The sequence below is a fragment of the Hemibagrus wyckioides genome, linkage group LG25, assembly GCF_019097595.1.
Source record: "Hemibagrus wyckioides isolate EC202008001 linkage group LG25, SWU_Hwy_1.0, whole genome shotgun sequence".
NCBI lineage: Eukaryota > Metazoa > Chordata > Actinopteri > Siluriformes > Bagridae > Hemibagrus > Hemibagrus wyckioides.
The window spans coordinates 4885906-4908391 of NC_080734.1; the positions used below are offsets into that span (position 1 = coordinate 4885906).

Consider the following 22486-nt stretch of genomic DNA (forward strand, 5'->3'; position numbering starts at 1 on the left):
CGCTGGTATCGTGGGTTGAGTCTTTCCAAACAGCTTTCACTGACTAAAAATAAAAGTTTGTAAAATTTGTAAACGCTTCGGTTGGCTGTTCACTGACGCTAACAAGTTGCCGAAAACACTTTGTATGCCGATGCAAATTTCTTGAAAAATTTAAATTCTTAAGGGGAAAATTCATAAGGGAGGGCATTCGTATGCCGAGGTGCCACTGTATTATGCAGTAAAAGCACTTCATCCTACCACTAGAACAGAAGCCCCACTGCTTGTCTTGATCATAGTTAGCTGTGGTGGAGCACCACTTCCTGCCATCAGTCCTGCCGTCTTGAGTGCATTCAGAATAGCTTTTGCGCATGAAGTTGAAGGGAAATGTGCACACGACTCCGTCTGTAGTCACTGCAAGGAGAAAACAACAAAATCGAATGCTTTTCTGCTCATCTCTCTCTCAATTATTAAACTGTTACTGTAAAAGAGTCATGCATGACGAGGCTGACCTGGAGGACATGGGTCTCCACCTCCGTACTGCATGATGACCGTCTGATCCTCTCGGCTGTAGTTCAGACTCATGGCCTGGCCGAATCCGAACGAGGACGCCGAAGAGCCGGAGACCAAACACACTGCGCTCTTCTTACACGCCTTATCCGTCACAGACCCACAAACGTTCAGCTTATACGTTCCAGAAGCAGCAGGAACCTACACAACAAGCTCAGGAACTTCAGAATAAAATGCATGACAGGAAAAAAAAAAACAGCTTTTCTTCCATCACTGTAATACATTTAGGATGTAAACAGTCATTTGGTACTCATTACCAATTTATATTATACCCAGTGTAGTAATAAATAACAAGAACATGACAGATGGATGAAAAAAAAAAACAAGTTCCTCATAAACATCTTTAGTTCCGACCTGCAATTAGTTCCTGTTTTACTGCAAACGAAAAAAGGTTTAATGGTTTCGTCTAATCCTGTGATTTATGACCTCTCATTAAATGTGTATAAAGGCATAATAAAGAAAAAGATAATTCAAGGGGGAAGAAAATGAGCAGAGATCGCTGCTGTGTATGGTTAGCGTTACACGGCTCGAACGGTGAGCTTGCTTTGCTAATCAGTGAATGATGCTAAGACTAAGATTAGCATGTAGAGTGAACAAAAAATATATACACTGTTGAACAGATTAGCATGTTATTTAATTACTGTTAAATTAATAATATACAGCTAATACTAGAGAAATGGATAGGTCATGCCTATAGGAGACCACAAGCTTGTGTGAAAGTCTCTGATTTTTTTGTTTGTTTGTTTACCAGCTTGTTTGTTTACCAGGTTTGTTTTATTATTAACCTTCTAATGAGGAAGTAGCACAAGCTCAAAAAAAAAATTAGAATAAAAACTTGAACCTCAACCGGAAAATGTTTTGTTTAAAAGTGCATTAAGAATCAAGTATCAATGTGACCGAGAACACAGACGACACGGGCGGCTACCTGGACGTCTCTCTTCAGAACCGAGAGGTCGAAGGTGTACTGCAGCTGGGAGACATGAAGCTTGCAGCCCTGCGCGCTGACCGTCTCCGGACACACCAGAGGCGTCGACCACTCGAACACGTACATGCAGTCCAGCTGACGCATCATCTCCGGAGTTCCCTGTGTTTATAAAACAAAAGCTGTTAATCGAGCGCTAGTGAATTCAAAGTCTTATGAATGTTGAGTGTATTTACCAAATCTGTGGCTTTCTGGCAGGTGAAGATGATTCTGGACGCGTAGTTGACGGAGGGATCGGCCGCACATGGTGTCATACTGGTGAAATCAATCACCACCTGGAAAAATCAACAATAATAACATTAATAATACATTTTATTAACAGGCGCCTTTTCGGTCACTCAAGGTCACTAGACAAATTCAAACAAGTTTCGGCTGCTCCCTGTCCGGGGTCACCACAGCGGATCATTTGGTCCTAGGATCATAGGTTTTACGCCGGATGCCCTTCCTGACGCAACCCTCCCATTTTATCCGGGCTTGGGTCTGGCACTGAGAGTTAACTCAGTGGCTGGATTAGCTTCCTGTTTGAGAATCGAACCCGGGCAACGACAATGAGAGTGCAGGATTCTGCCGCTGGACCACCAGGAGGCCATAGAAATTCAAACAATAAAACAATTTTAAATAAAAGAGTTGTCTAATAGAGAGACAACACAGGGAGATCCGAGTGCAGCCTAAGTCTTGAGTTGTGTTTTGAATGTGGAGAGAGATTGTATGTTTCCGGGCAGGGGAAATAATATCGTAACGGTCTCCCTAAAAACTTCTGAGGAGGCAAGCTACACAAATTTGAAGGAGGGACACGCAGACCAGATTTATACTTAACCCTCGATGGGCACATTGCATAACACCACATTTGCATAAACAAACCCCCAAAACACTCCTTCTTCTTCTTCTTCTTTCGGCTTTTCCCTTCAGGGGTGGCCACAGCGAATCATCTCTCTCCACCTATCCCTATCTTCTGCATCCTCAACACTTCCACCCACTAGCTTTATTCCATCCATATACCTCCTCTTTGGCCTTCCTCTTTGCCTCCTTCCCGGCAGCTCCATGTCCAACATTCTCCTACCGATATACTCACTCTCCCTCCTCTGAACATGTCCAAACCATCTTAATCTGGCCGCCCTAACTTTGTCCTCCAAACGTCCAACATGAGCCGCCCCTCTGATGTACTCTTTCCTAATCCTGTCCAACCGTGTCACTCCCAAAGAGAACCTCGACATCTTCAGCTCTGCTACCTCCAGCTCTGACTCCTGTCTCTTCCTCAGTGACACTGCCTCTAAACCACACAGCATGACCGGTCTTACCACTGTCTTGTACACCTTCCCCTTGATTCTCGCTGAAATTTTTCTATCACACAGAACTCCCGACACCTTTCTCCACCCATTCCAACCTGCCTGCACTCGCTTCTTTACCTCTTTCTCACACTCTCCATTACTCTGGACTGCTGACCCCAAGTAACCCCCAAAACACAAAAACATGAAAAAAAGGAAACCTTCTCTGACCAATGTCCTATTGTCCATATAGTACTCCGAATGTCCTGTAGATTAATGGCCGTTGTGCTCGTTGCTGAGGTGAGGAGATTATTAGGTACGTCCCAAATCGCATACTTAATCACTATTCTAGTGTAGTATAAGCAGCTTTGCTTATGTAGAGGAAGAGGGGCGGGGCTACCAGGCGTTCACGCTGGATAAGAAAACGTTTCAAGACAACACCCCGGTGGACGAGACGTCTTATAAAGGTCTTTTAAATTAGCTCAAGTTGCACAGTTTATTTGTCAACACTTAAAAATTGACCGTATTGATATGCTAAAGTCGCTGTGTGTGTGTGAGGTCATTTACCATCGACTGGGAAATGGCTTATACGTCCTGTTAGTAAAACAACAACAACTATACACTAGACAGTAGAGTGTACAGTGTAAGTGTACAGTGTGTAATAGGTCAGTTTCGGACACATCTACAGAGACAGAAAAAATGTTTTAAAAAAAGAGAGAGAGAGAAATTATTACCTCATCAGTAACAGAGTTATATGTAGGAGTCGATGTGGCACGTCCGATTTCCTGTGAAGGAAAAGAAAAAACAAAAAAAAAAAGAAAAATATTTGCTCAAAACTAGAGACCGGGAAATTCCTTCACACTACAGCACAAGCTGCTCAACTCAGATGCATCAGAAACCCCAAGACTTTCCCCTGAATGATCCTCATGACGTGACAAACAGATAACAGAATAATAAACTCACTATGGGGTCTCCATTAGGAGGGTCCATACACACTGCTGCTCCAGGAGGACACTTGACCCCTGGAATGGGGTTGAGAGGCTGGCAGATGTTGATGTAGAAGACACGAGACGCGTCCTTGCCTCCGTCCTCGCTCTCGCCCGTGTCCTCATCCGTGGCCGTGTAGTAGCCGTTGAGGTGAATCAGAGGACTCAGGTCTATCAGGTTGGTTTTGTTCCAAACTGAACATCTCACCTAAACACAGACGACAAGATCGTGGGAGAGTCAGAGGAAAAAGTGCTAGAGCAGGGTGATTAATAATAAATGAACAGTGAGCTCAATTTTATAAACATCATGAATAATAATAAATAATGACAAATGTAAATATATTCTTTTTTTTATATAATAATAAATTAATTTTATCATCAAATCTTAATAAAAAATTATGGTATAAACATTATAAGTGACGTAAAATCAGAAACGTAAATATTTTCACTTTAAGTAATAATACATTACGAATTAATTAACATTAAATGATAAATATAAAATAAATATTTTAAATGATAAAAAATGAAAAATTAAGTAAATAATGTAAATATTTTCACTTTTTTATATATAATAATACATTATGGATTTATTCATATAAAATGTTAATAAAATGCATTTATAAATAATAAAAAAAAAATGTAAAGTAAATATTTTCACTTTTTATATGATATCCTTATATCCATTTACATAATATCCTATCCTATAAAATTACAATAAACTGTGAAAATTATGAAATATATAAAGGACTATTTTTTATATATAATAATAAAATTATAAATGTATTAAAATCAAAAGTTAATACAAATGAATTTAAACATTGCAAATGATTAAAAAAAAATGAAAAATGTAAATAAAATATTTTCTTTTTGTATTTTATAATAAAGATGAAATGTATTAACATGAAATAAATAAAAGGAAAATAATAATATACATTTACCAACATTAATTGGAATTAAAACAATGGATTTAATTAGATAATTACATTTATTTTATACTACGGGTGCCAATCATGCTAGCTCTACTGTCGGTAATAAGGCACTGCTGGTGCAGCTGTAACCTCAGACTGATCACAGTTATTTATATTTCTGCAGACGCCTCGACTCGTTACTGATTACAGGCGATAACCCGAGAGTCCTGAGTTTTCATATACAGAGCTCTCTCTCTCTCAGACCGTAATGTAGTTCAGATGTATGATCCAGTACGCTTTAACTCTGGTTAATGTACAATCAGCATTTCTATGTTATTTTCGACATCACTGTAAGGTCACAGACGGTGCTGACGTCTGCGTTTTGTACTCATTACCTACACGAAGGGAGAGGCGGTTTTTTATATGTACGGGTTAGAGATTCTGGTTAGATCTGAATTATACCAGTGCACGATTCCTACATTCATTTAAAACAGGAGGCTAGATATTACACAGGAGGTGGAGATAATATGGCAGAATCTCAATTAGCAGTAACGAGACTATTACAGATAGAACAATTAGAAGCTGGACACTAATTAGCTGTTTGGAAGTACCAGGTAACCAATCAGAATCAAGGACAGGAAATATTTTTATTGAAATATTATTTCTCACTCTGAGGCTCTGCCTCTAAACTAAAGTAAAGTCTCATTACTAGAAATCCTTTGCCCAATAACTTGCTCTTGGCCTCAGACGAGCCTCAGACGAGTCACCTAAAAGAAACCAGCAGGACGACGACCTTGTCCTCGTAAATCCCAGGACGAGTGAGAGATCGGCAAATATCAGAGCTTGTAAATGTACAGCTTTGGAGTTCAGGAGGTTGATGAAGCTTCAGAATCCTGAGCACACGGTGTTCCTCGTTTCTACAGGAGTGAGGCTGAATGCATGTTTTAAAATATAAAGCTTTCGGTGAAGGTCCTGCACATGACTGCGGGTTCTGAATGTCGCGAAGAGGATTCTTATTTACATTTTACTCTTAATTTCAAACCAAAAGTACATCAGCGGTGTCAAACTTTAGCTTGAAGACATAAACCAGGGATATTTAATTTTTACCACATGATCTAAAATATACATTAACCACTAAGCTGGGCTCAAAACAGGATGATCATGTGGGTAAGAATGACTATTCATCACGTTTATCATTTCCTAAATGTTAAATTTTAAATATTGCAAATTGAGGAAAATCGTACAGACAAACCTTAAACATGTTAAGGATGTACTTGTCCCCAATGTCCTATTTCTTTTGGCTTCAACTTTTTTTTTTTTTTTTTTTTAATAAATCTAAAAATCATGCCGGACTTCTACACAGTAGTCAGGCTTCAGCTTTAACCTGTGCTGAATGAGTGATACATACATACATACATACATACATACATATATATATATATATATATATATATGAGTATAGCTGTAGTACCTGTTGTTCGCAAACCAGTGACGTGTGCCAGGAAAAAAAGTGAGTGCACGTGTCCTTATCCGAGTCGACCAGCACGGGCTTGCTGCTTCTTCCTACTTCATCAGACTTGCAGATGAAGCTGATGATGCTCTTGTGTTTCAGGGCCGGATTGGCCGCGCAGACGTCTCCGCCCTCATAGGTCAGCTCCACCACCTGGTCCTTATACACCAGCTTTTTGCTAAACATTCCTCCATTCACAGCAGAGTTAGTGTCTTTGATACACAATCCTGCAGTAAAGACGATAGTATCAGTGCTGATCAGGGAACCGAGTAAAACCCTTTCGATTAATACAGGCAAATACAAAAAGACCTTCACCTGCATCTGAAACGCAGCCTGAGTTCTTTACAGGGCCACAGACATTGAGGCGGTACATCTTCCTCACCTCGACGCTGTGGTACACTGTATATCCAGCTTCCTGAGTCAGTGAGTTCAGGTCAAACAGATGCCCTGTGGAGAGGAGAGTGGACATGGACGCTTGAGATCCCTAATCAACAACTCAGATGCTGACGTTTATTGCTTATATTATGTGCAGAAAATGGCCGTGCCGTGGAACCTTGGCATACTAATGCCCTCCCTTTAAAATTTCACCTTAAGAATTCCAAGAAATCTGCATCGGCATACGAAGCATTTTCGGAATACGAACCGAACACCGGCTAAGTTGCGTGTGCGACCAGGAGCCGTTCAAAACTTGTTAGCGTCAGTGGAAAGCCAAGCGAAGCAGAGTTTACAAATTTTTTCAGTCAGTGAAAGCTGTTTGGAAAGAGTCTACCCACGATACCAACGTTGTCTTCAGCATGTGTTCAAAAGCTAGGTGATTTTTGGGGTGTTTTTTTGTTGCCAGATTGGTGGTGTGGGTGAGCTGTTCTATTTTTAACCCAAGCTTGGTGGCACGACTTCCTGTGAGGAGCCTTGACATAGAATGCTTGGCTTGGGTCAGTTCTTTGTAAGCAGCCATACAGTGTACATACGCTTCATATTGGTCATATTGATCATATTTTTGGGCGGCTGAAACGGATTATCTACATTTACATTATTTCTTATGGGAGAATTTGTTTCACAATACACATTTTCACCTTAAGAACTCTCCTCCAGAACCAATTAAACTCATATCCACTGTAATTAAATCTAGGTTGTGTTTTTGTTAAACAGATCTGAATACTGCGATGATAAGAGGACGCTGATCTGGCTGTGGGACTCACCTGTGAGTGGATTAGTGACTTTGCAGTCTCCGTGTTCAGTGCTGTTAAGGGGACATGCTACCGGTGTTAACCACACAAAGGTGTACACACAGTCCTCTATCACTGAGGTCAGAGTGGGCTTCGTGTCCTGCAAAACACACACATTCGTTTTAAAGCACACCATCTGCATTTCAATATTTAGCTAATAAATGCTTACAACACGGCCAGCCCTTGGCTCCAGACTCACTGTCCTGCACTTTTAAACCATCCTCGAGCCATAATCACCTGATTTACTCAACTCACAGCTTAACACATCGTTCAGGGGCTGGAAAAGGTGTGTTTAGAGCACCTTAAACCTAGGACCGGTCTTGAAAAATATCATACAGGCTGCAGTCTAATGCTGAAATCCTTAAAATCTTTCATTTTGCCTTTCAACAGTACCATCAGTTCCACAGACCTCATCAGTACACTTTTAAAACTGATGTAAACCTACTGTAAAAGCATTGGGCTCTTTATTTAACTGTGTACAATAATCAATACTCAATTGCCTACTGTTATGTTGATCATTTTACTGTGTGAGCGTGTGAATGACTGTAAACTCAAATGTGTGGCTTTGTTACATGACTATTGTGTTATACCCCTATCCAAGTGACATAACAGGATATTCTGCATTGTGTCATTGAAGCTAAGTGTGTGTGTGTGTGTGTGTGTGTGTGTGATGGATAGAATCTCCTGCTGCATGACCTCTTCATATTCAGCATATTTAGCTCTGGGCGTGAGATTACGTTGTTTTGTGTTTCTGCACAGAATTATTTATTTGGAACATTATGATCATTTCAAATTCAATTACATTACACTGATGTTTTACACAGATCAGGCATAACATTATGACTACCTGCCTAATATTGTGTTGATCCCCTTTTCCTGTCTGAGCTCTGGAGAGGATTAGCACTCCCCTTTAAGTCCCTCACAATAATGTTTATTTACTGGAGAACCACTTATCCAACCCACGGTCTAGAGGAAGCACAAGTTTCCTGAATCGTTGACTCCTGATTATAAAAACATTAATTCTGGAGCAAAACTGATTTAATAAATTTACAAGAGCTGAAAACATTATTCATTAAATCTACTGTCCAACAGTCATGTTTCTGAAAGCAATTCAGTTGCACAGTGCTGACCTTCTGTATAACATGACAAGTGTGTGTGTGTGTGTGTGTTGCACAACAATGCCTCACCACTTGGGTGTGATCGCATTTAAAGCGGATGATGGTGGTCCGTTTGCGGTCTCCTGCCGGGCAGGTTTCTCCGTCCGTGTATTTCAGCACCAGCCTGCCGTCCTCCCATTGCGGCTCGGACTGAGCTTCTCCCAGACTCACGTACTTATCACCAGTCTTGTGACACGCCGCAGCGCTGCTCGGGCAGCCCCATGAACCTGGAACACACACACAGAGGATAAAAATCAGCCATAAAGCATTAATAGCCTTCTAATTCTGGACTAAAAATAGAAATAAATGGTTTCAGGGGGCGGAGCTGACAGCATTGCTTGTAGCTGATTGGTTAAGCCGAATTTCTCAACTCGAAGTTCAATTTCTCACAATTTTATGGCACAACTGAAAACCAAACACAGAACGAGTTCATAAAAATGGTTCCTCTTTGATATTATAATAAAGATAAGCTAAATATAAATAAAAATATATAGTAAAAATGACAATTTGTGTAATGGAAACTGTTTGAGCCAATTCTTGTTTTTTTTAGCCCAACATGTAGAGTGAGGATTTGTTACTAAACACAGCTGAAATCCGAATGTAAATATTCCAGTTTAGAGTAACTCTTGACTTCAGCTCAGGTTCAGACGTAGTTTTGACTCACCGCTCTGAGGTACGAGAGACTTGCACACGTTGATGTAGTAACGCTGGTCTTTAGTCTTAGACAGAACCACCCAGTTTCTACTGTGCAGAGCCAATGATGACAGATCGTACGAGTGTCCACTGCCGTCACTGGAAAAGATACGATTCAGAGACAGTGATCAGAACGAGAAGAGACGTTTCACTGTTCTGGTGTCCAGCTAGTCAATTCTCAACCTCATGGCAGAGGCAACCAAGTATTAGTATCTATAAAGCTTAACTCATTTCAACATCTTAAAACACCTGGATCACTAGTTATGATTACTTTTCAACATTTTTTAGCAAGACTAATAATACAGCCAGATATGATTGTGTGAAAATCCTTAAAATAATAATAATAATAAACTTTAAGAACGCTAATTATTACAGGAGAGTAATGTAAAGAAAACTTGCCTACTTGTGTTTAGAATAATTAGGAGGAAAAAGAATATTTAAAAACACAAAATTATAAGAAAGAATTAAAATAAAATGTATAAACTTGTGCATGAACCGTTAATTCTTTCACTCATTGTGAAAGTATTTCAAGCAACAACAAATGGAAAGCTCTAACTGAATAAACTATTCTATATACATGAAGTAATAAGTGAATCATTCAAGGCGTTCTCACTTGTAGGAGCAGCTGACGGTCTTAAAAGGAGGACAAGCCAGCGCAGTGTGCCATTCAAACAAATAGGTGCAGTCTGTGGTCTCTCTGATAAACACCGGCTTCCCCTGTAACGATCGTTCAGGAACTCAGAAAACAGAAATCTATCACACTCGATTCATAAAGCCACTCGGACTGATGAAGTCGTACCGGATTCTTGCTGTGGTCGCAGGAAAACATAATGGCTGTGGATCGCTCGTAAATCTTGTGGCAGGGTTCCCCGTGTGTGTAGTTGATCATTATAACGCCGTCATCAAATGTTAAGTTCTGATTAGCCAGCCCTGTAAACACACAAGATACAAATGTTAGAGAGAATGATGAGATTAGGTTTATTTTAAATACAGAAACTGTACTGACCAGCAATCCTGTGACTGGAGCCCTCTACTTGGCAGGACGAGACCTTATCATCTCCGTGTGCACACACCAAGGACTTGATAGCGCCGCATACAGCAAAGTGATATTCATACTGCGAGCTCTTCACCTCATAATCCTTGGTGGACAGTGGGGTCAGGTCAAACTCATACCCACTCCTGGGATCCTTTACCTTACAGTTTGTACCTGATCACACAAAAATATTGAAAATACATTTATTAAGAATAAAAGGCATTTGGAACAGAGCACACAGTGTCCAGAAGACTGCACAGGTTTCTTCCACTTTTATTCCCAGAAGTATTTCTCTCCTCTAAATGTGTTACTGATGAACACTTGAATTATTTTGTCTATTTTCACATACTGAGATAATGTGTATATCAGAGGTACAGGTGCATACAGGACTAGACCAGACTCTCTTAACTAATCCCGCCAACTCGCTCAGACTCTCCTAACTAATCCCGCCCACTCCCTCAGACTTTCCTAACTTAATGCAACCCACTTGCTCAGGGTCTTATAACTAATCCTGTCCACTCCATCAGGCTCTCCTAACCAATCCCACTCACTCTCTCAAGATTTCCTAATCAATCCCGCCCATTCCATCAGACTCTCCTAACCAATCCTGCCTATTTGCTCAGGCTCTCCTAACCAATTCCACCCACTCCCTTAGGCTCTCCTAACTAATACAGGCCTATCCCTCAGACTCTCCTGAACAATCCCTCCTACTTGCTCAGACTTTCCCAACCAATCCCACCCACTCCCTTAGACTCTCCTGACCAATTCCACCCACTCCTTCAGACTCTCATAACCAATCCCACCCACTCGCTCAGACTCTCCTAACCAATCCCACCCACTCGCTCAGACTCTCCTGACCAATCCCACCCACTCCTTCAGACTCTCCTGACCAATCCCACCCACTCCTTCAGACTCTCCTGACCAATCCCACCCACTCCTTCAGACTCTCCTGACCAATCCCACCCACTCCTTCAGACTCTCCTGACCAATCCCACCCACTCCTTCAGACTCTCCTGACCAATCCCACCCACTCCTTCAGACTCTCCTGACCAATCCCACCCACTCCTTCAGACTCTCCTGACCAATCCCACCCACTCCTTCAGACTCTCCTGACCAATCCCACCCACTCCTTCAGACTCTCCTGACCAATCCCACCCACTCCTTCAGACTCTCCTGACCAATCCCACCCACTCCTTCAGACTCTCCTAACCAATCCCACCCACTCCTTCAGACTCTCCTAACCAATCCCACCCACTCCTTCAGACTCTCCTAACCAATCCCACCCACTCCTTCAGACTCTCCTAACTAATCCCACCTACTCCCTTAGACTCTCCTGACCAATCCCACCCACTCCCTTAGACTCTCCTAGCCAATCCCATCCACTCTCAGTCTCTCCTACCCAATCCCACCTACTCCCTTAGACTCTCCTGACCAATCCCACCCACTCCCTTAGACTCTCCTAACCAATCCCGCCCACTCCCTCAGACTTTCCCAACCAATCCCACCTACTCCCTCAGACTCTCCTAACCAATCCCACCCACTCGCTCAGACTCTCCTAACCAATCCTGCCCACTCCCTCAGACTCTCCTGACCAATCCTGCCCACTCCCTCAGACTCTCCTAGCCAATCCTGCCCACTCCTTCAGACTCTCCTAAACAATCCCACCCACTCCCTGAGACTCTCCTAACCAATCCTGCCCACTCCCTTAGACTCTCCTGAACAATCCCACCCACTTCTTCAGGCTCTCCTAATAAATCCCACCCACTCCCTTAGACTCTCCTAACCAATCTTGCCCACTCCACCAGACTCTCCTAATTAATCCCACCCAATCCTTTAGACTCTCCTAACCAATACTGCCCACTCGATCAGACTCTCCTAAACCAATCCCACCCACTTGCTCATACTCTCTAATCAATCCTGCCAATTGCTGACCCCTGTCCAATCCCACCTGCTTGTTCAGACTCTCTGAGACTGACCACTGAGGAATCAGTACTGAAAAGTAGAGTTTTTTTTAAAAAAAGCCCATTTGGATCATTAAGTATTTAAATACCTTGTACTTTCTTAACCGGGCATGCCTCAGAGGTCCTCCAGATAAAGACGTATTCACAACCGTCCTTACGATCGAATATTGGTGAGCCCTACAAATAGTAAAGAAGCAGAAACATTCCTTGTTTGTCCATTTATAATATAAGCAAAATATAAACTTATTAAACATCTATTTTTTACTGTAAGTAGTAGAAATACTTCTATATAAGAAATAATGTAAAAGACACAAGGTGAGATGGAAATCAAACAGACTGATGGTGCTTACAGGGCTGTCGTCACACTGGAAGATCACGCGTGTTGAGTAACGCCCTCCTGAGCCACACTTATCTCCGTTCTGATAGACGATGCTGATAGAGCCGTCCGAGCCGGCCTGCAGACTGGACTGTACGTAGCCCAGGTTCACAGCTCGGCCATTTAACTGACCGCACGCTCCGATTACTCCAACTGCCAATGACAAAAGACTCTTAATTGTGAAGACCTCTTTATTTAATCGGACAGCTCATGTTTTCACCTTCTTAATGTTCAAACACACAGACAGAACTTTAGCTAAACTGTTCAGAGGCTTTGGTTTGCCGTATTGGTGAGAATATGGCTGTGTATAGCTGCTATAACTTAAGTGGATATTCTTTTTTTGCAGGGAATAAAATGCTGTTATTGGAAAATAACCAACCTGAGAGCAAAAACGGCATCATACTGCCCCCCCAAGCATGAACCCATAATCTGCATATTCATATTTCCATGTAAATACACTGCATCATCAATGTGTAATCAACACCTTGGAAAAACAAAAGCATGAAAAACAAAATAGATAAAATATTGTGTGAGTGCGAGTTACCTGGACAGCCCTGGACAAATGGCAGAGGTTTACACACACTGAGAAAGAACTTCTGAGATTTGGCCTGGTCTGAAGTGTCTAAGGGGACGTAGGCTTTATCGTTCAGACTGAGGTCACTCAGGTCGTACTCATTTCCTTCAGAGTCTGTGTGCACAAAACAGGTTAGTGGAGAGACGGAACTATTATGACTAAAGCTACGATGATTAGGACTACTGTTACGGCTACAATAAATACGAGTATAACGAGCATCACTATGACACTTATTACTATGACTACATCCACTAAACCTAACCATTACTACAAGTACAACAGCTGCTACAATTACTGTACTCCTGTACGAGTATCACTACATCTACCAGCCTGACTACTACAACTACGATAAATATAACAAGTATCACTATGTCAATTATGACTACAACCCAATGATTACTGCAAGTACACCAACCACTACAGCTAGGAGCACGAGTATAACTGCAACTACTACTATGACAGAGGTTCAACATCCATCCATGTCTACAGCACCGTCCATAAAACTGTTCACATGCTGTTTTTGCACACCGCATTTCAATACTGCCACCAACTGCTGCTCTTATACAAGTGTATATAAACCCTCTTTGTTAACCTTCTCTTAGTTTTGTACTGTACAATATACAGAATGTACACTGGTCTGTGCCAGTTTGTGTATCTGTCCTGTAGGGTTTTGCATTATCTTTATGTGTCTGGGACAACTTACGTTAAGTCTTTAGCTTTGTGATATTTTATGTAGCACCAAGGTCCTAGAGAAGGATCTCACTGCGTCAGCTATATATGATTGAAATGACAATAAAAGCTTTTTGACTCGACTTTTTATGAGAATTATGACTATTATGACTACTGCAATACCAACGATTACTACTACTGCGACAATAACGCGACACGGCTAGGACACTCATGTCTCACTACACTTCACCACCCTTGCAGTTCTGCTTCACCCTGTACATTCTGCTACATCTGTTCTACATACAACGCACACAATGCACACATTTTGCACAACATACAACTACTCTTGTCTTAACACTTTATATGCTGTAAATACAACTTGCACATACCGACATATAGCCTTATTTACTGATACATATTTATTTATCTATCTATCTATCCATCTGATTGTCTATCCATCCATCTATCTATCCATCTGATTGTCTATCCATCCATCTATCTATCCATCTGATTGTCTATCCATCCATCTGTCTATCCATCTGATTGTCTATCCATCCATCTGTCTATCCATCTGATTGTCTATCCATCTGATTGTCTATCCATCCATCTATCTATCCATCTGATTGTCTATCCATCCATCTATCTATCCATCTGATTGTCTATCCATCCATCTGTCTATCCATCTGATTGTCTATCCATCCATCCATCTGTCTATCAATCTGATTGTCTATCCATCCATCTATCTATCCATCTGATTGTCTATCCATCTGATTGTCTATCCATCCATCTGTCTATCCATCCATCTGTCTATCCATCCATCTATCTATCCATCTGATTGTCCATCCATCTATCTATCTATCTATCTATCTATCTATCTATCTATCTGATTGTCTATCCATCTGATTGTCCATCCATCTGATTGTCCATCCATCTATCTATCCATCTGATTGTCCATCCATCCATCCATCTGATTGTCCATCCATCCATCCATCCATCCATCCATCCATCCATCTATCTATCCATCCATCCATCCATCCATCCATCCATCCATCCATCTATCCATCCGTCCATCTATCCATCTGTCCATCTATCTGATTGTCCATCTATCTATCTATCTGATTGTCCATCTATCTATCTGATTGTCCATCTATCTATCTGATTGTCCATCTATCTATCTGATTGTCCATCTATCTATCTATCTGATTGTCCATCTATCTATCTATCTGATTGTCCATCTATCTATCTATCTGATTGTCCATCTATCTATCTATCTATCTATCTATCTATCTATCTATCTATCTATCTGATTGTCCATCTATCTATCTATCTATCTATCTATCTATCTATCTATCTATCTGATTGTCCATCTATCTATCTATCTATCTATCTATCTATCTATCTATCTATCTATCTATCTATCTATCTATCTATCTATCTATCTATCTATATATCTGATTGTCCATCGAGATGAAGAAAAACCTGTTAATCTGGACATTTTTTTAATCTTAAGTCTGCACTATACTAATAATTTTTTCCCCCATAATCCTGTAAGAGATGTTCTCTTACCAGTGACCCGACAATCTACCGGTGCAGGCTCGCAAGCCAGAGCTGTAGAGAACTCGAAAAGAACGTCATGCTGCACGTGTGTGGCCGTGCCCATCTCCTCACGGATGAGCTTCAGGGAGCCGTTAGTGGCGCTCTGATCACACACAAAATTAATGGTGAACGTGGCTCTGGTGCCTGCGGTGCGAGAGAGATGATTCAGTATTGGGGAAAAGTAAAGCCACTTATCCAAAATAAAATAATCACATAAAAACGTGTTAGCATGCACACTAGATAGTCTGCTGCTTGTGGGTGTGGCCTGTCTAGCAGATTAGAAATAATAACCAAAGTGTATACATACACATTATATATATATATAAATAACAAATCTTGCTAATTTAGTGGATATGAAGCATAAACACACCCAGGTTTTTATCCAGCTCTCCTCTGTAGGTGAGAGTGAGCAGGCCATCAGTGGACAATTGCAGAGATCTCTCCACTCCTACAAAACTGTGAGGCTTGCCATCCTCCACCACACAACCCGCTGCGTCCGGCTTGCCCGATCCGCACTGCCGGGCGGCCGAGCAGATGTTCACCTGTTGGTGACACGTGGACAAGATAAGAGGTTAGGAAAGAAATCAAATTAAGCAAAGGGAATAAATTAATGTGTACTTACAATGAACTCTTTTCCGTTTGCAGTCGTCTTGTATGCGTTTTCTGAGGCCAGAGGGAGCAGGTTGAACTCAAAACCAGTGTTGGGATGCTTTAAAGAGCAAGTCTAGCACGCAAACACGAAAGAAAATGATTAGAAGCTTATCGTCTAGACGACGTTGCAGCTGTACTGAATTCTCCATTCTGATTGGTCAGAAAGTATTATCTATAATATCAGCATTGATAATAGCGCAACTGCAAAATATATTAATAATGAACTTATACTAATACGTTATGGTTTCTATAGTAACTGTTTCATCATATCATCTCAGATTGACAGTGATAGATAGAAGGCAGTGTGTGTGTGTGATTCTGTTGACTCACCTGATTGGCATCTACAGCAGTTGAAATGGCGCAGGCTGCCTCGGTGTCCCACACGAAGTCAACTATGCAGTCCTGTTCTGATGTGAAGCGTGGACCGGATGACTGATCACCACAGAGATAGAGAGAGAGAGAGAGAGAGAGAGAGAGAGAGAACTCACAGTTAGCACAGCATGCAAGTTTTTATTCTTCTCTGTACACACTGACACGATTCTGGTGTGTGTGAAACCTCACCACAAGCCCTTTGGAGCAGACGAAGTGAATGCGGGTGGTGTAGTTGCTCATCTTCCCGTCCACCTCGCACACCGAGCCGTCCGTGTACTCCAGCATCAGCTGATCATCCTCTACGATCACGGGGCCTTTTTTAGCCACGCCCATGTTACTGATGGTCACTTTTGCAGAAGGTATTCCCTGTAAAAATACCACAGTGTGACATGTTACAGTTGTGAAGAGGACTGTGATGATTGTGGTACAGCATGTAAACTACAGGAGAAGATCTGGAATAAATTGGTGACATCAGGACACAATATACTGTTTAAAAATATTTTAACTGATCATATTTACATCATCAAATGCCAATAATTCTTCTAATTGCTATTTTTAAAGTACTATTTTTAGGCCATATTTACTGAACCTCTTGGAACCTCAGAATGATGGCTGAATCTTATACAGAGGTTCAGATAGTATGTAACTCACTAGGTATGTCCTACCATGCTATTATACCCTATGTAACTACTGTAGTGTGAACAGTGAATTGAAAACCATTTTTGTAAGGATTTAGCCTTAAATAAAATAAAATAAAATAAAATAAAATAAAATAAAATAAAATAAAATAAAATAAAATAAAATAAAATAAATGTAGGTGAGCTGATAATGGGGTGCATTTTTAATTGAAGCATATAAGAAATTTAAGGGAAGAATCTTAAAAAATAAAAACCAATCTAAAACATTGCTCTTTGTTATAGAATTTAGACTTTTCTATTTATTTATTTATTTATTTATTTTTATTTAGAGACTGGATGCAGCCTTCATCCTCCGTGGTTTAACTCAGTAATCAGAACATAGCTTAAAATTATAATGCTCATTTTGCAGTTTTAAAATTAAACCCTAATTAATACTTAAATGCACTTAAATACTAAAACTCTTGTTTTAAATAAGCTTTGAATGCACACTGCTTCCTGAAATGATCCAATACAAATGTTTTTTATAAATTGGCCACGGCTTGTAAAAATAGCTGACAAAATAGGTGTATGTATAAATAAATAAATAAAATATATAAAATAAATAAATAATTAATACACTACAAAATAAAATAAAATAAAATAAAGAAATCAAAACCTCTAACACCCCAAAACAGAATGAAATCCAAAATAGCTGAGAAACGTGAAATATTGAATTGAACATGAAAGGGAGATTTCAAAAATGCTAAACGTTACAGCTTTTATCTGGCACGCTGAGGCGAGTCGGTCACAGCCTGCCACGGGTCTGAGCGGCCGGCACACGTTGATGTAGTACACCTTCCGGCTATTAAAATCTATAGCCTCCCAGTTAGTGGATCCGGTCAACATCGACAAACTGTAGAAAAGGAAAAATAACAGCCGTTCACTACGAATCCATGCGACAGACTCAAGACAGACAGCTAATAAAGCAGATTAGTGTATAATGTAGAGAGGTATAGTTAGCTGGTTTAAAAGTTCTCATAAATCCGAGAAAGGATGAGCAGGATGAACGTCGCTCACCTAGACAAGTCAAACTGCTGTAAGGTCACAGGGTTAGTGACCACGCACTCCTGTGGCCTTTCTGGACAGGCGTAAGACGTGTACCACCTGAAGTTGTAGGTGTATTCATCCTCAGCCTGGGTGAAACATGACAACAAACAGTTCTTCACTTTTTCTATTAATAAAAATAATAATAATCACAAGAAGAAGAAGATAAATTATAAACATATAATAATCATTCATAATCACACTGTTTTTATTAATATTGCAATGAATATACACTAATACACTATGGGCTGTTAAAGAAGTCAAAGTAGCAGCAGCAGCAGCAGTAGTAGTAGAAACAATAGAGTAGTAGGAATAACAGTAGTAGAAGTAGGAATAGAAGTAGAAGTAATAACAGTAGCAGATGTAACAGTAGTAGGAGGAGTAATAAGTCAGTTATATCTGTCTGTCTCTCTATCTGACCACGTCACACTCTCTCTGTTCGTCTGTCTGTCTACTCTCAGTTTCTGTCACACTTCCCCTGTCTGTCTGTCTCTCTATCTGACCACGTCACACTCTCTCTGTTCGTCTGTCTGTCTCTCTATCTGACCACGTCACACTCTCTCTGTTCGTCTGTCTGTCTCTCTATCTGACCACGTCACACTCTCTCTGTTCGTCTGTCTGTCTCTCTATCTGACCACGTCACACTCTCTCTGTTCGTCTGTCTGTCTCTCTATCTGACCAAGTCACACTCTCTCTGTTCGTCTGTCTGTCTCTCTATCTGACCAAGTCACACTCTCTCTGTTCGTCTGTCTGTCTCTCTATCTGACCACGTCACACTCTCTCTGTCTGTCTGTTTCTCTATCTGATCACTTCACACTCTCTGTCTGTCTCTCTATCTGACCATGTCACACTCTCCTAGTCTGTCTGTCTCTCTATCTGTCCACGTCACACTCTCTCTGTCTGTCTCTCTCCCTCTTTCCCACTCTCTGTGCCACACTCTGTCTTTCTGTCTGTCCAATCTCTCTCCTCCTCTGTCTCTCTCGGTGTCCCTATTTCTCACTCTCTCCATTTCTGTGTACTTCATACCTGAAACTCAGGTTTGCCCGGCCCAGCCTCTCGGTCACAGAGGAAGGAGAGGTGTGTGGAGCGCTGTGTGTGTTCCTTGTTGTTGTACCGAGAACCGTTGACGTAGTCCAGCTCGATCATGCCATCGTAATACGACAGACTGGAGTTAAACTCGCCCAGGTTCCAGGAATTACTTTTAGCACTGTCAAACAAGAAGAATGAACCTCAGTAAGGAAAAAGAAAAAGTCAAGAAATCGTTGAAGAAAAAACGAAGACTGGACTTGCCTCCTGTCCACCTGACAGGCTCCTGATTTCTCAGGGCAATTTGCAGCGTTAACACTCCCACACACGTTAATAAAGAAGTCATATTTATCATTGGATATGTTGTAGTAACCTCCATCAGCCTTCCTCAGCGGGGTCAGGTCAAAAGAAATTCCTAGATATAAATAAACATGTATAAATAAATATGTTTATTTAACATCTGCCACCAAGAGAGATTTTAAAGGAGCAGTTTGTCATTTCTTGCGTCATCTGGAATGAAAAGAAAACTTTGCTGAACATTGCTTCTCGACCTTTTTATGTTAACATAGCTGGTGTTTTAAGAAACAAAACTGAGAAAGGAGAGGTTGAGCTGATCAGGTTTGGGGGCGGAGCTAATTTCAGGACCAGAAAAATGAAACGAGAAACAAAGAAATCAGCCAGATTATTATGTTATTATTATACACCTAGCTTTAAACATCTTTATATTTGAGTGAAATGAAAAGAAAGCAAGATGTTCCACTACCTGAGGTGGCGTTTTCCACTTTACAGTCGTCCCCCTTTGTTCTGGTCAGCACGCAGGCGGCGGCAGTCTGCCACTCGAACTCATAAACGCAGCCGTCGCTGGACACACTCCTCATGACCGGTGGGCTGTCCAGGTCACCGGGTTTACACTTCAGAGTGATGATGCTTTTAATCTTTGTGTTTTTCCTGCACTCATCTCCGTCGGTGTATATGAGCCTCAGGTCTTTCCCACTCAGGTCTTTCTGCGGCGAGGAGAGGAACTTCCCCAGGCTGGTAAACTTTCCTTTCCCTTATGAAACAACAACTGATTAGTGAGACTAGTCAAGTGAAATGAAGCAATTGTAAACACACAAGAAGCATCATTTAGACATTAAAGCATTTACAAAAGAAAATATAAAATGTAGAGCAGAAGCAGTAGGGACAATAAGATGCAAACAAACAAATAAATAAATTCTTCATACTGATAGATTTGCTATAATCATATAGTTTTACTTATAGCTATAAAAAAAAGTTGCTTAAAGATATAATATCTAGAATATTCAGCAGTCTTAAAATAACACTAATAAAATGTGGGAACAAAATGAAACAGATAAAATGTATATATGCAAGTATAAAGATAAAAATTAAAAAGAAAAACAAAATCAATTAAAAAACTTTAATCAATTATATTAATTTGTGCATTTTATTTCTTCATACGATTTCAACTACATTAAAAACATTTTGTGGATTAATTTATGTGGTAAAAAGTATGGTGGTTAAAAAAAATACTTTTTTTAATTGTGTAAATAAAAAAAGCATATAAATAAATACATCAATAAACAGAAAATAAATAAAGAATATAAAGGAGTATAAATAAATAATAAAAGCATATAAATAATTAGCCTATAATAAAGTATAAACAAAAACAAACAAACAAAATAAATTTAGCTTATCTACTTACATGATAAAAAAATACTTCAAAAGTAGGAACTTTTATTAAAAGCTTTATCTGTATATGAATTTAATATCTGGACAATGCAATTAAATGACATGGATGGATAGATTGATGGATAAATGGGTGGATAAATGGGTGGATGGATGGATGGATGGATGGATGGATAAATGGGTGGATGGATGGATGAATGGATGGATGAATGGGTGGATGGATGGATGGATGGATGGATAAATGGGTGGATGGATGGATGAATGGATGGATGAATGGGTGGATGGATGGATGGATAAATGGGTGGATGGATGGGTGGATAAATGGATGGATGAATGGGTGGATGGATAAATGGGTGGATGGATGGATGAATGGGTGGATGGATGGATGGATAAATGGGTGGATGGATGGATGGATGGATGGGTGGATAAATGGATGGATGGATGGATGGGTGGATGGATAAATGGATGGATGGATGGATGGATGGATGGGTGGATGGATAAATGGGTGGATGGATAAATGGGTGGATGGATGGATGGATGGATGGATGGGTGGATAAATGGATGGATGGATGGATGGATGGGTGGATGGATAAATGGGTGGATGGATAAATGGGTGGATGGATGGATAAATGGGTGGATGGATGGATAAATGGGTGGATGGATGGATAAATGGGTGGATGGATGGATAAATGGGTGGATGGATGGATGGATGGATGGATAAATGGGTGGATGGATGGATGGATGGATAAATGGGTGGATAAATGGGTGGATGGATGGATGGGTGGATAAATGGATGGATGGATGGATGGATGGATGGATAAATGGGTGGATGGATGGATAAATGGGTGGATGGATGGATAAATGGGTGGATGGATGGATAAATGGGTGGATGGATGGATAAATGGGTGGATGGATGGATGGATGGATGGATGGGTGGATGGATGGATGGATGGATGGATAAATGGGTGGATGGATGGGTGGATAAATGGATGGATGGATAAATGGGTGGATGGATGGATGGATAAATGGGTGGATGGATGGATGGATAAATGGGTGGATGGATGGATGGATAAATGGGTGGATGGATGGATGGATAAATGGGTGGATGGATGGATGGATAAATGGGTGGATGGATGGATGGGTGGATAAATGGATGGATGGATAAATGGGTGGATGGATGGATGGATAAATGGGTGGATGGATGGATGGGTGGATGGATAAATGGGTGGATGGATAAATGGGTGGATGGATAAATGGGTAGATGGATGGATGGATAAATGGGTGGATGGATGGATAGATTGATGGATAAATGGGTGGATAAATGGGTGGATAAATGGGTAGATGGATGGATGGATAAATGGGTGGATGGATGGATGGATAAATGGGTGGATGGATGGATAAATGGGTGGATGGATGAATGGATAAATGGATGAATGGGTGGATGGATGGATGGATGAATGGATAAATGGATGAATGGATAAATGGATGAATGGGTGGATGGATGGATGGATAAATGGGTGGATGGATGGATGGATGGATAAATGGGTG

General features: G+C 40.7%; 1 protein-coding gene across 1 annotated transcript in view; it reads right to left on the bottom strand.

The window, feature by feature from the left end:
- The window catches only part of igf2r (insulin-like growth factor 2 receptor), a 52155-nt gene that overhangs the window by 9241 nt on the left and 20428 nt on the right, over nucleotides 1-22486 (bottom strand). The window contains exons 13-39 of the mRNA XM_058378997.1: nucleotides 20016-20303; nucleotides 19517-19667; nucleotides 19253-19433; nucleotides 18200-18315; nucleotides 17897-18035; nucleotides 16695-16871; nucleotides 16464-16565; nucleotides 16105-16206; nucleotides 15853-16024; nucleotides 15453-15626; nucleotides 13188-13331; nucleotides 12618-12796; nucleotides 12357-12444; nucleotides 10280-10480; nucleotides 10073-10203; nucleotides 9887-9990; nucleotides 9245-9372; nucleotides 8611-8807; nucleotides 7397-7523; nucleotides 6513-6644; nucleotides 6159-6424; nucleotides 3757-3987; nucleotides 3528-3578; nucleotides 1705-1803; nucleotides 1472-1630; nucleotides 489-687; nucleotides 238-390 (exon numbers count right to left, since the gene is read on the bottom strand). Coding sequence (XP_058234980.1) covers nucleotides 238-390; nucleotides 489-687; nucleotides 1472-1630; nucleotides 1705-1803; nucleotides 3528-3578; nucleotides 3757-3987; nucleotides 6159-6424; nucleotides 6513-6644; nucleotides 7397-7523; nucleotides 8611-8807; nucleotides 9245-9372; nucleotides 9887-9990; nucleotides 10073-10203; nucleotides 10280-10480; nucleotides 12357-12444; nucleotides 12618-12796; nucleotides 13188-13331; nucleotides 15453-15626; nucleotides 15853-16024; nucleotides 16105-16206; nucleotides 16464-16565; nucleotides 16695-16871; nucleotides 17897-18035; nucleotides 18200-18315; nucleotides 19253-19433; nucleotides 19517-19667; nucleotides 20016-20303 — 4191 coding nt within the window. The remainder of the gene's footprint in view (nucleotides 1-237; nucleotides 391-488; nucleotides 688-1471; nucleotides 1631-1704; nucleotides 1804-3527; nucleotides 3579-3756; nucleotides 3988-6158; nucleotides 6425-6512; nucleotides 6645-7396; nucleotides 7524-8610; nucleotides 8808-9244; nucleotides 9373-9886; nucleotides 9991-10072; nucleotides 10204-10279; nucleotides 10481-12356; nucleotides 12445-12617; nucleotides 12797-13187; nucleotides 13332-15452; nucleotides 15627-15852; nucleotides 16025-16104; nucleotides 16207-16463; nucleotides 16566-16694; nucleotides 16872-17896; nucleotides 18036-18199; nucleotides 18316-19252; nucleotides 19434-19516; nucleotides 19668-20015; nucleotides 20304-22486) is intronic.